General features: G+C 34.7%; 1 protein-coding gene across 1 annotated transcript in view; it reads left to right on the top strand.

The window, feature by feature from the left end:
- Tnks (tankyrase) overlaps window positions 1–16,946 on the top strand; it is a 96,582-nt gene that overhangs the window by 66,471 nt on the left and 13,165 nt on the right. Inside the window, exons 15-17 of the mRNA XM_069828229.1 lie at window positions 5,838–6,001; window positions 8,022–8,205; window positions 13,046–13,154. Coding sequence (XP_069684330.1) covers window positions 5,838–6,001; window positions 8,022–8,205; window positions 13,046–13,154 — 457 coding nt within the window. The remainder of the gene's footprint in view (window positions 1–5,837; window positions 6,002–8,021; window positions 8,206–13,045; window positions 13,155–16,946) is intronic.

The raw sequence follows: 16,946 nt of genomic DNA on the forward strand, positions 1-16,946 counted from the left end.
CTGTGTCGGAAAAATTGGAAACCTTACGAAAGTACAATGAAAACAGTACTATTAATCAGAAACAACTGTCTAATTCTTTAGGAATCCATCATCGACATTAAGGACGATAATAAAAAATCGCGACTCAATCACTGCAGCTGCGACGTCAGCAGGATGTAAGCGCAGGAATGTGAAGTGTGGTAAACATGAGGACTTAGAGAACACACACATGGCAAACAACTATAAATGAGTTTTTCCGAAAGAATTAAGTACAGTACATATTGTAAATGTCTTTGACTTACAGTACAGTAATTACATAATGGAGTAATACTGTATTACCTTTCATGAATCATGTATTTCAATAAATGAGTAGCTTAATATCAAAGACGGACATCTGTCGTCTCTATAGTTTTAATCTAGAGTCAATTTTTTAATTCACAGTGTTCTTTGTAATATTTAACACAATTTATTTTATAAATGCAGTGTTAGAGTTTGCATATGGTTTCACTATAATTGGAAAGAGCATGAAAAATTGTATAAAAAACCACAGCTATCTAAATTTCGATTGAGGTCAGATGTTCGTCTTTGATATTAAGCTACTCAAATAAAAATGTTAATAGATACTGTATATAAGTGAAAATTAGTATACCCGCTTAATTCATGGTTTACACGCTGTCCCTTGATCAGCGTCTTATCGGAGTTTTACTGTATTAACTCATAAAATTGAAACCACAAGAGGTAGAAATGTGATTTTTGTTTCTGTGTGTTCATAAAACATTAAACATTCATAATATATACATGCAGCAACAGTAACAAATATAAATGACACTCGGGAGGAAATTAAACACACACTAAATATGGGAAATGCCTGTTATTATTCGGTTGAGAAGCTTTTGTCATCTACTCTTCTGTCAAAAACTCTGAAAGTTAGAATTTATAAAACAGTTATATTACCGGTTGTTCTGTATGGTTGTGAAACTTGGACTCTCACTTTGAGAGAGGAACAGAGATTAAGGGTGTTTGAGAATAAGGTTCTTAGAAAAATATTTGGGGCTAAGAGGGATGAATTTACAGGATAATGGAGAAATTTACACAACGCAGAGCTGCACGCATTGTATACTTCACCTGACATAATTAGGAACATAAAATCCAGACGTTTGAGATGGGCAGGACATGTAGCATGTATGGGCGAATCCAGAAATGCATATAGAGTGTTAGTTGGGAGGCCAGAGGGAAAAAGACCTTTGGGGAGGCCGAGACATAGATGGGAAGATAATATTAAAATGGATTTGAGGGAGGTGGGATATGATGGTAGAAACTGGATTAATCTTGCTCAGGATAGGGACCAATGGCGGGCTTATGTGAGGGTGGCAATGAACCTCCAGGTTCCTTAAAAGCCAGTAAGTAAGTAATATATACATGCAGGGTCTCTATAACATACCAATTTTCCAAGCGCACTTGTTATTTGATTTTGAGACTTTCTAAGTGGTATGAGATGAGTCTGCGTGCCCATATCTTGCAACGCAGCACTGCTGCTATTGACTGTCACCGATAAGGGGACACACCTGCAAACGTCAGGAGGTTTGAGCGCGACTGTAATAGGGTGTGGACGGTATGATATGAGTAAGAATAATTTTTCTGTCCCCTATTTAAAACTGAAATAATTACTTTCTAGCCACTTTTTCTTCCCAGAGGATTGAGGGGGGTGGAGGAGAAGATACATTAAGTTTAGCGTAGCTCTCTTGAAATTAATTTTACAACACTCTGTTCAAAGGTTAGTGTCCATCTACAGAAAATAATGTAATGCATTTAGTGGGATAAAAACAGCATGGTGTACTACGAATTGCTTTCCAGGCATGTAACCATAACTGCTGACATTTATTACCAACAACTCGGACACCTTTCGACCACAATTGAAGAAAAACGACTTGGAAGACTGCATCATATGCTGATAATTCATGTCCACACTCTGCTAACATGACAAAAGTAGCTATCCAGGAGATGGGTTGGGAGATGATTCTACATCACCCCATATTCTCCTGATCTTGCTCCCTCAGATTTCCTCCTTTTTCTGTTCTCTATACAACAATCTTTGAAAACGAAGATGTATTACAAACTTGGCTTGATGACTACTTTAACTCCAAACCAGCAAATTTCTTCAGAGGCAGAATCCGAAAGCTACCCCTGTGTTGGCAGAGAGTCATAGATAATGTAGAGGAGAATACATTCGTATTACAGATTAATTTCTGGATTCTGTTCATCTCAAATAAAAACTTTTATCACAGCGAAAAAATGCGACGAACTTTTGTATCTATCCAATATGGTCAAAATCACAATATAAGATTTCACTGTCCATCCCTGCAAACACTAGCAGTGCAACACACAATGTTAAAAGCAACCTATTGCAGTGCACCATTTGAAAAACCTGATCACACACGTTAAAATAATAATAATAATAATAATAACAACAACACTAACACTGTACAACATGAAATTTGCCCTTTCTATAAAATATGTGTATTTGATGTATTTTGGGTCACAAAAACGAATCTGCAGTTAGTACTGTTAGTACCAGCACATACTGTTTCTCCAAAATAAAAAGTTATTTAATGTTAGTGAAATGTTGCACTGCTTTCACCTTATGGGCTGCAACTGTCACTTTCCTGACAGCCACCTGGACTTTTTTCCAAAAAAACCTTGGTGCTGTAAGCAATGAACATGGGGAGAAGTTCCATCAAGAAATATCTGCCTTCGAAAATCGCTTCAGTGGAAGGTGGAATGCAAGTATGCTGGCTGAATATTGCTGGTCACTCATCAGAGAGATTACAGAAGCTGCTTACAAACGTAATAGATAAAAAATATCACTTTAATTTGTGAATTTTGGCCAAACAAAGGTTACTTTATGTGCTAGTGTAACAAATTTGTGTAAATACGTGAAGTGCATGTACCATAATAATGGTATGTGTTAGAAAATTTTGGTTTTCAGAAATACACTCAGCACCTCTCATTTAGTTAAAATTACTTAGTTTCATCTAAAGGACAGGGACAAAGTTTAAATTTGTTGTCCAGTGTAATCCATAATCTTAATATATCCAGCTGTTTGCTGATAACATAAAATCTACTATAGTCTATTCAGTTTTTGTTTTTCATGAGAAATGAGGGGTATTTTGATCGGTGTTCATTATAGATGCCTGTTGCTAGTTGCCAGAGTTGGGGTGTAGTCAATATATACTGCAGGGCTGTGGCTTCTGCAACTGGTACTGATGATTTTAATTTACTTCTTTTGTAGTTTATGGATGGACAGTATAGAAGAATGTGTTCCAGATTTTCATCATGATTATTACACCACAGACAAGTAGGATTATTAGAAAGATGAAATCGGTGTAGGTACAATTGTGTGACAATGTGACCTGTTCTGGCTCTTATTAAAAATGTTTGAACATGTCTGGGCAAGTTTTTATACATTTTCAGGTCATTTGGTTTCTTTTGTACAGACTGTAAAATTTTTCCTTTGTCAGAAGAGAGCCAATTGTTGACTCATAGGTTTATAAAATGAGACTTTACTGAAACAAAGGCACTGGATAGAGATATCACTTGAAGAGGCCTTGGTTGCAGATATGTTGCCTGTTTTGCAGTGTTATCAACTTACATGCATTTGGTATAGTCTGTTAATTTGTTAACAGCGATAAACTCGAAAATATTTCAAATATAATTTTTGGCAATATCCCGCCTTTTAGACACTTACATGTATCATAATTAAGTTGATGCCGCGAAATATGTTGAAATTTGTTGGTTTGTGCGAAATATGTTCGTTGCCTCGAAATAAGACCTGTTTATTACAAAAATTACGAGATCTTACCTCAAAAAACGTGATTCATTATGGTTCTAGTTTTTATTTCTCTTTTTTTTGCTCCCTTCCTAGATGTTTTGTTTAAAACTTCCATTTAGAAGTAAATTTCTCTGCATCTGAGTAGTTATTCACATCTCTTGACTTTTTTTGTATTGAGCATTCTCATTTTACAATCTGGATACTCCAAAATAAAGCAGACTGTTGCACAAGCCTTTGTGCAGAATATGTTGAAACTATGCTAGGTGACTGTTTTGGGGATGTACAGAGCGTTCGCCTACTGTGGGGCCAGGAAAGCGGCATGTACAGATATGCCGCTTTGTGCGCGCAGTTGTTTAGACACGCTCGACGGTCAAGGACATCAAGATCGACAAGTTATCAGTTGTGAGCCAGATGTTGCAGTATTTAACACGTACAGTGCAGTTTCTTGACACAGTTGCTTAAATATCCAGTGTGTGTGTAAAATTTGTTAACAATGCAAAACGCAAAATTCATGCTTGAACAGAGAGTTTTTATGTATGATGCATATGTGAAAACAGAGTCATGTAGACAGGTGCGTAGGCAATTTGAAGTGGAATATCCGGGTGCTCCAATTCAGGGTAGAGAAACTGTTAGACATCTTGTTAACAAATTAAGGACAACAGGGTCGATAAATGCTACAATTCCTAAGCGAAAACAAGAGTATTGATGGAAGAAAAAATTGATGAAATCAGTGCATCATTTACACGCACTCCTAATAAATCTCTAAGACGTGTTTCACAGGAAGTTAGTGTTTTAAAAACATCAGTCTTTACTGCTGCTAAACTTTTAAGATTAAAACTTACAGAAAGTGGAAGCTTACGGATAGACGATTCCCGCAAGCGACACCGCAGGCAGGCTGCTTTCCTGGCCCCACCCTTAGGCGAACGCTCTGTATTTGTATGCTGAGAATGTTGAATTTGTTTATTGTGTATGTAAAATTTTAAGTAAGTAGGCATCATAAATAAAAGTTGATAATGAGAAATATGCATTTAAATGGCTACCATTTTTCATCATCATATTCCAGGCAAGAAATTAGGCCATTGTTGGCCTGTTTCAGTTCCAGCTATACAGGATCCAATAGACGTTTCTGTGGACGTCCAGGTCATCGTCTTCCTTGAGGGTGGTATTTTAGCATTTCTTGGGGTGTCCGGCCAGCTTCCATACGAGAAATGTGTTCTAGCCATCTATTTCTGTATTCTGTAATTTTTTCTTCTAATGGTTGCATGTTGAGTTCCTGCAGTATATCCTCGTTCCTCTTGTGGTCCAGAAGTGTGTATCCTGCAGTTCGTCGCATATATTTCATTTCAGCTGCTCTTAATCTGCTGATATCTTTTTGTTTTGTTTCAGAACCCAAATTTCGCTTCCATAGAGGAGAGTTGGTAGTGCAAGGGTTTTATATAGCTTTATTCTGGAATGTTTCTGTACTGAACTTGGTTTTAGGGTATGGTTTAGCAGTCCTAATATTTGTCAATTTTTCTGCTTACATCATTCTCTCCTTCGTATGATATATTACATCGTAAGTATGAAAAGGAATTTATCTGTTCTAAAATCACATTTTCAACAACAATTTTGCTTCGGATTGGGTTTGTACCTTCAAATGCCATTATTTTGTTTTTTTCTGGTGAAATCTTCATGCCATGTTCTTCTATGATTTTATTTAGTTTAAATATACCCATCTGTAAATTGTCTTTATACCATATTTATTTTACGAAATACCTACCAAAATAGAACCAAAAGATTATACTATCTTCTTCGTAAAGGAATTAAACCACATCAGATTAACTTTACTTCATCACCATCTTCTTCCAAACATTAGGCTGTGTGGCCTGTTACGGACTCGAAAATACTTACAATTGATACAGTTCATCAACCAGGTCGTACTATTATATGCTAGCTTTAAGAAAGTATATCATGTTTTATGAAATGTTACGTTACAGAACTTGATGACTGTGATGTTTCAGAAGTTTTTGAGTGATATATTGTGTTGCAGGTACAATGTGGATGCCTCCATCAAATCCTGGAACACTCCTCGTCGACCTCTTAAGTGAAGACAAAGAGTTCATGGCTGTAGAAGAAGAAATGCAGTCAACTATTAGAGAGCATCGTGATAATGGCCACTCTGGAGGCATCTTCTGTCGCTACAATATTGTCAGAGTAAGTTAATGTACATAAAAAAATAAGTCACAAAAATGGTACATATTGCCTTATACTTACTGTGTACAGTTTATTTCCTAGAGCTATGTTTTTAACATACATACAGAAAACCTCGTTATTTTGAAATCAGTTCATTCATATTATCATTTATTCTTCTGAGTCCTGAGAGTATAATATATTATACCATACTTTATACATGATTATGATATAAGATGTATGTGCAGAGACCCGAAGTGTGGTATAATATTCCTGCATTTGTGCCCTAACTGTAACTGCAGAATTTTTTCAGCATTTATCCTCATGTCAGTCACTTTTTTTTTAAGTGTAAAATTATATTAGACTTCAAAAATAAAACATAAATGTCTCAGAACTCAGAAGGATATTTCGAAGGACTATTTATTCCCCAGTTTAGGATATAGGATTTTATTTTCTTTAAAATGTAATTAATTCAAAACATTTAATTTGTACTTTGAACACCTATGAGGTCTCATCTAAAAACACAATTTTAAAATTCAAAGTGATTAAATATGTCATTGTTGCATTTCGTATTTAAGCACTTGGAACCTTACTAGTGCAGCTAGGCTTGGGCTTTGGGAACATTCGGCTTTCTGTAGAAATTATTCTTAATGTTTTTACTAAAAGAAGAAGATAATAAATGGCTAAAAGAGTATTTATGCTTCATTTATTACTTAACTAGTTTATGAGGAAACAGTAAAATTATCAAACGATAATGAAGTATTGTGCATAATGTTACACATTTGGAAGAATATATTGCGAATTACATTGTCATATAGTGGTTAATTTTTTTACAAAACAAGAAGTGTAAAGAAAAGTTTTTTAATAGGCTGTCGATCGATCAAAATATTTAATCGATTAACTACTTGAATGTAATCTATTAATCGATAGATAATCGAGTTTTGATCGAGTTGTAAAAAATTGTTTTTATATACTTTAATACACAATTATTGTTAAATTTAACTTGTGTTCGGTGATAAGTATAAGTATTAAATGTTATATATTTTTATATATTGTATCGTTATATTACAAAACAACTATTTTAATTACTTACTAACATATTTATTATTATTGTGTCAATTTCTCCGGAAATTTTTGAGACAAACACAAATAACAAAAAGAATGAAGACTCGCCTAGTTAATACTGCTTCATCCATGATTTTAAACATGTGAGTGCATTCATATGCTCCGAATGAAGTGCTGCTCCATGTTTAGTAACAATGTTTTTTGCATCACTAAATACGAAAAAACTTTTTTTCTATCAAGCACTTCTCCACGATCAATTTAAATCCAAACGTTTCACCGAATTATCTCTCAAATTCTCATACGACATAATGGAGTTTATACTTTTCACAGACCACAGAAAACTGATTTTTTTTCTTTATCAAACTAAATACAGAACCTTCATATACAAACTCAAGCACCTGCAAAAGTACAATAGAAGACTGGTCCCTATTGTAATCTGAATTACCAGATTTTAGAAAACGTAGCACACAGTGTAGACATGACTATTTTATAAGGAATGAGGGAGACGAATCCCAGAAAAGTATGTATTTCACATGCTAAGAAGATGAGCTGACAGCAAGGTGGAAATTTTCTTGGAAAACCATTAAACTTAATAAGGGTTTCGCATTGTGTTTCAACTTTCAATAGGGGTAGACTAGGTCACTGTCCTCATATCTCCATCTCTTTCTGAAGTGTTTGTGCAAAGATTTTCTCTATGCTACCTGGTCTACAGTTAGAAAATAACAGTATTCTTGTGCTTTTAAGTAAGCAGTTTCCGAGAGAGAAATATTGTCGAATTTTTTAGTTTGAGTTTGTATTAACAAAATAATAATTAATATCAACTACAACTGATTAATTTTAATCAACTCAGTTATTCGATTAAATATTTTTGATCGATTAATCTTACAATAGAAATTGATTGATTAATCGATTAAATCCCACAACACTAGTTTTTAATGCGAAACTATTGTGTCTCTTAATTTATTTGACTTTGTTTCAGATTCAGAAAGTTCAAAATCGTAAATTATGGGAACGATATTCTCATAGAAGACAAGAAGTATCAGAAGAAAACACTAATCAAGCCAATGAACGAATGTTATTCCATGGTTCACCTTTCATAAATGCTATTGTACAGAAAGGATTTGATGAAAGGCATGCTTATATAGGAGGCATGTTTGGAGCAGGTAATCAACATTTTTTATGAATTTGGTGTTTGGTTCTCCATTACATCTCAAGTGGCTGCAGTCGTGATTTATTTCAAATACAATGAACTCTGATGCAACTCCTGTCAGAGAAATGAAGATTTTTTCCCTCCCATCGGAAATTTGTGTATTTTCTTTGTGTTAAGTCTGAGTTATTTTGAGGAGAAATCTTGTGTCATGTTGAATATATAATCTGCTTTTGTTTAGAATTGGTTCATATTGTTCAATAGGGAAGACATAATGAACTGCAGAATGCAATCTTTTAAAGCAGTTGACATTTATGATATTGATGTTATTTCAAGGGAACATTCCAGAGTTAATATCTATCTTTGTAGTGTATCCAGCTATTTGCTGACAACACGTGTTCCACTATGTTTCACTATGAATTTCCTCTTCTTACAAATGTTGGGTAAAAAGCACGATGCTGGTTGTATATTTCAGCAGCCACATTCCAAAGATGAGGTGTATTCAGTATATATTGGAGAGAATTGTCCAGGGATTGCAGATTTTAAATTAGTTGTATGGATGTTTGTGACAGGGCAGTTTAAGAGGATATGTTTCAAATCTTCTTCGTTATTGTTGCACCAGCAATAACTACTAGAGTCAACAAGATTAAAGCGGTGTTAGAGTTAATATATAAAGATAATTTGGTGATGCTAATATGTCCTCTGGTGTACAAAGGAATTTGATTGAACTCTAATTATAAAAGAGTACAATAAAAACTTTAAATTTGATGAACTTAAATTTTTTTTTGTTTCACTTATACTTTCTATAATAAACACTATCCACTCTTTTTGTAATTCTGTACAGTTTACATATATGATTACAAATATCAGTTTCACACAAGAACTTTCATAGGTTTTCACCTCAGTAGGGACAAAATATTTTCTCGATACACATGATTTTCATTTTTAAGAGTAACATTGTGGTCTGATTGTATCCACCAACTTATTGCATTGAAACCAACACACATGGAAAAAATATACATAGTAGTGAACATGGTATGTTTAAGACAGTCTTCATAATTAAATTAATATTAGAGGAGAAAAATTCTCTCCGGCACTAGAGATCGAACCCGAGTCCTTGGTTCTACGTACCAAACACTCTCACCATTGAGCTATGGCCAAGTCAATCCACAGCACAGGATCGAACTCCTCTCCTCCAGTGTTTTTCCCTTTGTGGCCTGACTCCAAGTTGGGCATGTATGTTGACATTTTATTAAGCCAACTGCTATTATACAAGGAACACATTCAGTTGAGTGACTTGGTGGCCGGGAAAAACACTGGAGGAGAGGGGTTCAATCTGGTGCTGTGGATTGAACTTCAGCATAGCTCAATGGTAAGAGCACTTGATATGTAGAACCAAGGACTCAGTTCGATCCCCTGTGCCGGAGTGAATTTTTCTCCTCTAATATTAATTGTTACCATAACAGATGTATTCTGTAGGACCAAAAAATAATAATCTTTAAGTTGATTCATAATTAAAAGTAAAATAGTCCGATTTCTCAGTAAGGGTGCTTACTGCCTACTGCCTCCACCCCTGTGTGTGCTCCTGATTTCTACAAAGAAATACATAATACTAAAAGTATGATTTATTAAATTAAAAATTTAAGCATATATACAAATGTCAAAATTTTTAATTAGTCATATCTAGCGCTAATTAATATGTAGATAAACGAGGGTTGGAATTGTTTCTCTGACGTTAATGTAAAAATATTCAAAGCACACAATAATATTACAGTAGAATCCCTTTTTAACGAATCTCTGGGGGATTACTTTCTTTTTCCTTAAATGGGTTTTCTTTAAAAGGGAGTTTATATAAAATGGGAAGGAAAGGCTAAAATAAGTAGTACTAACGTGTGTTATATACCAAACTTTATTATCACCATTTAATTAGACCTACAATTATTATTTATAATAAACTTCATTACAATATTCAATATTTTCTAACTCTTCAAATGGTATGACATGAATGTTTTTCTGTTTAGTTGAACCCGAACCACACTAAAACTCGGCATTGAAAATTTCTTCTATCTTCTTCTTTATTCCTCATAATGCAGTAGTTGGCAAACCATGCTTTTTGTCATGTGTGATAGTGTTATTTGAGAATTATCTTCAACATCTGGTATTATTTTCTCTTTCTGTCCAATAATTAATTTCTTCCATTTAATCGCCATTATAAGGATGCAATTAAAAAAAAAACTTGGAAACAGGATCCACGCAACCACTCTGTGAAAGGAATGCAAAGATAGACCCTAAAGAATAATGTCTCCGCTTGGCACCGCATTACTATGAATTGAGATGTGCTATTCTATATGCTAGTACTATTGATTATTATTGAAAGTCGAGTCTATATTTTGAGCTTCATTATCACAAAATTACTTGGAAACGTATTCCTTAAAAGCAGAATTTTCCTTAAACCAGGTTTTCTTAAAAGCTGGAATTAATTACGTTATTCTTATGGCAATTTGGCTGAGACTTAAAAACAGGAACATTAAAACGAAGTTTCACTCTAACTTCAAAAAGGAGTTTAAATTTGAAGTCACCAGGCTCAAAGGAAAGAACTTTGAAACCATTCATTATAAACATTTAAAGCCTTTAGAAAGAAATGTTAATCATACTTATTATGTATGTATCTAATACTCTGCATTTGACAGAGTCATTCTTCTTCTAGCCTAGTCCTTAAATGTTGAAAGTGCATCACATATTAATAAATATCTCTCATCCATCTCTTCCTTTGAACACAAAAGGCAATTTGGCGACGCAAATATTGTCCGCAGTTAAAAGAGAGATGCACAGGGTGTAGAGAGGTCGCTTCTAGCGAAAGGGAGGAAGGAGAGGGGAGGATAGTCTACGAAATGGGTAAAACACATTTGCTAACTTAGTGTGATCAAAGAATTCGATGTACTTACAGTTGTGTATTATTATTATTATTATTATTATTTTACGGTATATTTATTAATATTATACGATGTTCTAATAGAACATATTCATGAATATCCTTATAAAATCTTTGAAATGTAATTTTTTCACAGCCACCCAATTTTCAACAAATTTTAACGTGTGTTTAATTTTGTATAATAAAAAATGCTTGTGTCATTATTACACTTACACAATAATTATATATATAGTCAATAGTTATTTGTGCAGTGAAACTTCCCTTAACGGACACTTCCCAATAGCGGACTCCTCTCAACAGCGGACATTTTAAAATTCCCCTGCAAAATAACATTGGCCCTTATGATAAATTCTTCCAAATAGCGGACATTCTCAATAACGGACGCTGACACTGAAATGTATCTCCCAACAACAATTAAAACTTCCAAATAATGGACAGCCTGAAAGAAAAATAAGAAAAAGACGGTTGTAAATTAAACGGAATTCTTTGCAACAATCATTATCGTTTATTTGAACATTCTTGTACTTTATTGAAGGTAAGCAGCACAGTTGTTAGTTGTGATACTGTACGTGAGCAGTCTACAGTACTATCTTAGTTTGTCAAGTTGAGTGTTCGGAAGTACAGTCACATTAAAAATGTCACAAAAACATAAACGTTTGTCACTGAAAGAGAAAGTGGATATTGTAAAGCATAGTGAGAAGGAGAAATTAAGTGTTCATGAGTTGTTGTTGTCTAGTGCCTTGCATTTGGCAATGAAGCCATTAGCACAAAGTTTAATGTGGGAAAAACTCAGGTTAGTGAAATTTTGAAAAACAAGGATGTTATTTTAAAATCATACACTGAGAATGCAAATGAGAACACAAAAAAAGCTTTTCCTAAAACTGAGGGACTTGCCATTGACAATTTAACATATGAATGGTTTTGCCGTGCTAGAGCAAATAAGATGCCTTTATCTGGGACCTTGATTAGAGAGAAAGCCTTAGAAATTGAAAAAAGAGGTGGGCTATTCTAATTTTAAAGCTTCAGGTGGTTGGCTAGACAAGTTTCGGTCATGACACAATATTTCCTACAAAAGTGTAAGTATGTGGTGAATCTGCTTCTGTTGATCCAGAAATTGCATCTGACTGGAAAAGCAAACTTACTGATATTTGTGAAGGTGAATATTTATGATAAATTTTAATGTACTGTATACAGTACATATTAACGATTTTCTAAATAGCGGACACTTCTCAATAACGGACATTTAATTTTTCCCCGGCGGTGTCCGCTATTGCGAAGTTTCACTGTATATGATAGCTAAGACACTTAACATAACAGGAAAATTCATGGAAACAATCAAATGTAATGAAATATATGTAATTTTATTTTGAAGTTCAAGTGGGGGTGGGGATTAAAACCGAGTAACTCTCCCCCCTTGCATACGCCCCTGTAACAGACCTATAGCTCTTCTACTTGGAAGACTTTATGTATCACGTACCATCAGTAGTTCACGGTCAGATACAAATTGTAATAATTGAAGTTGTGATTATAGCCTAAGTCTGTATTGTATGCAGACGAAGAGGAATGTAATTTATTTATATTTGTTATTTTGTGAATCCATACACTTTCATCTACCATATCCAATGGAATGCATTGAAAATAAATACCGAATGATGTTCAGTACTCCGATTTTATGTAGGTGTTTGCATATGAAATCTTGGCCAGTAATAAGTCTGAACCTTGCTACAGTTGATTTGCAGGGGAAAGTCTGGAATCATTTTACGTTCAATTATCAATTTATTCACTGAGGATTTTCAATATTGCTTTTAATTTGGAATTGATAGGTTTTATTGATCTTTCTTTTGATGATTCGTTTTATTGATTCTTCATACTTCTTATTTCATATTACATCTCGTGTTCCTATCGAATATGTTTTCTTTTGCAGGAATATATTTTGCTGAACATTCCTCAAAAAGTAACCAGTATGTATATGGAATTGGTGGAGGAACTGGTTGCCCTATGCATAAGGATAGATCATGTTACATTTGTCACAGGTAATCACACTTGTTGTGTAAATTTTGTTGTAATTGCAAATGTGTGTTTTTATCTTTTGTTACTTAGTGACATGATTGAACTTAGAAGGAAATTAATAATTATGGATTATCATTTTGAACTGCAGTTGAGTGATACTATACATTCCTAAAATGTACGTTATTTCGTTATTTTATACTATTGTTTTTCGGTCTCTTCAGCTTTCCAGTGATCACATTTTATTATTTATCCCAGATATTCACTAGCTGGATTTCAAGTTTCCCCGCATTTTTTTTTTTTTTTTTTTTTTTTTTGGTAGGTTATTTTACGCTTTATCAACATCTTAGGTTATTTAGCATCTGAATGAGATGAAGGTGATAATGCTGGTGAAATGAGTCCAAAGTCCAGCACCGAAAGTTTCCCAGCATTTGCTCATATTGGGTTGAGGGAAAATCCCGGAAAAAACTTCAACCAGATAACTTGCCCCGAACAGGAATCGAACCCGGACCACCCGGTTTCGCTGCCAGACGCGCTAACCACTACCTCACAGGTGTGGACTCACGCAATTTACCCCCAGTCTTGGGTGATCAGTGCAACATGAAATGGCTCTGAACTATGTTTTGAAATTAAATCATACAAACAGTGGCAACCTATTGTTCACAGTATAGGCTAATGCTTGCTGTATGTCCCTTGATGTTTTGCCAGCATAAAACTTCCACAGTGAAATATGTACTTCACAGCAGTGTTTAACCATGAACATTGTCAATGCTGTATAATTTTGAAGAGACATGCTGAATACATTAACAGAAAGAGAATTATATGCAGATATTGAAATGTGTATACACGCATGTGAAATCTTATCATCATACATAAATATTTTTTAACATAATTTGTTGGTGTTCGTGCAAAATGTCATATGTCAAAAAATTCAACGTAATCCATCTCCTCGTGGTGTCCCCTGGGTAATGCAAAATGGATTACAGCACTGACGGGCAATTGTCTGACTTCATTATATTGGGAAGCTAGGGGGGAAAATGATGCAGATCAAGTAATCCCCAGTGTCATTGAAGAACAACAACAACAAATTCAAACAGCTTTTTCCCCCTCTATCCATTATTTTGGTGCTCATATATTTGCAAAATATCACAAGATGTGTTTTTATGATAATATTTTAAGTTTCGAAGTAATTGATCTGAAACCAACAAAAATATTCAGTTTTTTCCCTTTCATGAAAAACTGGTAATTTTGTTGTTGTTGTTTGCTAATGCTGAATTTCTGACAACAAAATCATTAATTCTCTCACTCTCCAGTATTTTGCTCCATTCATTTGTAATTTTAACATACTGGCTGTTCCATGTGAAATCGGACAAAATTTCAGAAAATTTGACCTCGCATTTTTAAAAAAAACGGTGCTTCTGTCATTGAAAGGCCTTCACTGGACAAGCCTAATGGTGGGTTAAAATATTCCCAGCTAGTATTACTTTTCATTTTATAGAGCGTCAAATTTATCGTACTTTCATAAAATTCTTAGCTTTGGAAGAACATTGCTCAGAGGCATTTAGTGGTAGAATTTTCAACGACATCTCTTTTTAAAGCAGACTCAGAGAGTAATATAATGACTTTGGAGGGATTTTTTTTTAATTTTTATTCACTTGACTAGGTAGATTTATTCATATTACTTTTTTTCTTGACGAAATAGCTTAAACATAAAAATACGGCAATGTCAGCGACTTAATATAGAATAAAACACAATTTACAGATCCAAAATTTTCTTTGGGTAAGGGTGGAAATTAAAATAAAGAATAGAATTCTCATCGTGGATTTCTTTGCCGTGTGGCTCGATCCCACAGCAAGCTGAGCGTGTGCGTAGTTGGCGAACGCTAGCAGCTCGTAAGTTGCGTCATGCGAGTAGTTCACGCATTTGAAAACAACTCGAAATGAAAGATGTATTTCTCTGAATACTAAAATAATTACATAATCACTACACTAACCTGGTACTGTTTACTGATGGTTACTTCAACACTATCGGCAGCATGGGAGAAAAGTTTCATTTCCAGCTTCGATGTGGAGACAGGTATGAAGGCATGCGATGTTCTTGTTCCAGACACTGTTCGGGCGAGTTCGAATCTCCGTTCTAACTCTTTTAGTTCACTGGCATAGTCTTCATTTGTGCAGTAAGAAACTGTAACTGCTTGCAAATCCGTTTCAACCCATTTGAATAATTCAAGTGGAGTTGTTATTTGTTTATCGACGGGCCTTTGCAGGCTAGCTCTTGCAGCTAATCTCTTAATGGTACCTCCAACACTGTCACACGGTCCTTTGCCATGTGAAGTTGCGAAAAAGTGCTATTGCGCCTCTACACCGAATTCTTCCTCATGATGGCATAAATTAATTAACTGTTTTCTGTTTTTGTATTGGGAGGCTGCGCCGTCACTGAAATAATAAAGTTTTTTCACATTTGCAAATTTGCGTTTTAAAAAATTTACCAAACGTTTCTGAAAGAGGTGAACTGCGACAGAGTCGTGTTTTAGGCATTCAGATATTACAACAAAAGACACACTGGAGAGCATCGTAGTTTCTATGGTAAATGACGAAAGGGTGTAATGTGGCCTGAAGGTTGTTTCGATTAAATCCGTGCACCTCGTCCTGTACAATGAAGGCATAGTTTTCTGAAAAATCTAAAACTACTGCGTATTCCCCTGGATTTAATTTGGTTTTCACGGGGGAAAGGAACTGGCCACTCTACCCCATTATCTCCTGGCCTAGTTGCCTCATAAGTGGTGCCTTATTGGTATCACTTGTGAGGTTCAGACCTGTCTTCGGACAGTTGACTAAACAACAACATATAGGGGACGAAATGGTACACATTGAGGATGCAGGACACAGAAAATGTCAATTTGTCTTAATGAAATAGAAAATAATTAGCCACAGTTAATTTTTTGACAGTTCAAGTGGCAACACTGTGTTTGTGTTTGTTTGTTTCGCATTGCACCTGACTTCATTCTATAAGATTTTCTAGTGTATAGTGTCTTAAAATTTTATAGAGTAATCCCGTAAAATAGAGTATTCTAGAAATGATTAGTGAATGGTAGTATAGCAGTACACAAACATTCTCAAAGGTTCTATCTAGATATTTCGGATGCTGTTGTGCACACCAAGGTCAAGCTGTTCGGTATAATGATAGTTTTCAGCACTAAAGAGAGTAATGAATTTTTTAAGATCTACCACAGAATATAACAGGTTCAGTTCATTCTCTGTGCTGCGCATAGAGTAAGAAATAATACAGTCTGTGGACTATAGCACAGTCTACTATATACAGTCGTGAAGCTTGAGGTGTTTTTTTGCAAATCTCGTGATAAAACGCTCCAAGCGGTTAGCAACTAGAGACAATAGACTGTCCATGATCGACTTTGGACTGTGTCGTATTTCTATCGAGTGCTAACTCGTTGCGTGTTTCATATTGATGCTTGTGAAATGTTCGTTATTGGTTATAATGAAAATGTTAGTGGCTAAAATATAATAATTGGAATAATAATATGGGACAAGGAGGAAACGTTTGTAGTGCTATAAATTGTAGCAACAGTAAGAGAAAGAGGCCAGAGTTATCCTTTTTCCGATTTCCGAAAGATTCAGAAAGGTTCCTGGGTTTCCACAAGAATGCTGTGCAGAAACAAAACTGTTAATTTGAAGTTCTTTGTGACTGTTAGAATACATTATATCCTTAAATTTCACAATGAAATGTTTCAGTCTAACCGAAAGGACATTAGATACCGGTTAAACTTCTGTCACTTAGGCTGCTAAATTTCCAGAGAAAT

Source organism: Periplaneta americana, chromosome 6 (assembly GCF_040183065.1).
Source record: "Periplaneta americana isolate PAMFEO1 chromosome 6, P.americana_PAMFEO1_priV1, whole genome shotgun sequence".
Lineage (NCBI taxonomy): Eukaryota > Metazoa > Arthropoda > Insecta > Blattodea > Blattidae > Periplaneta > Periplaneta americana.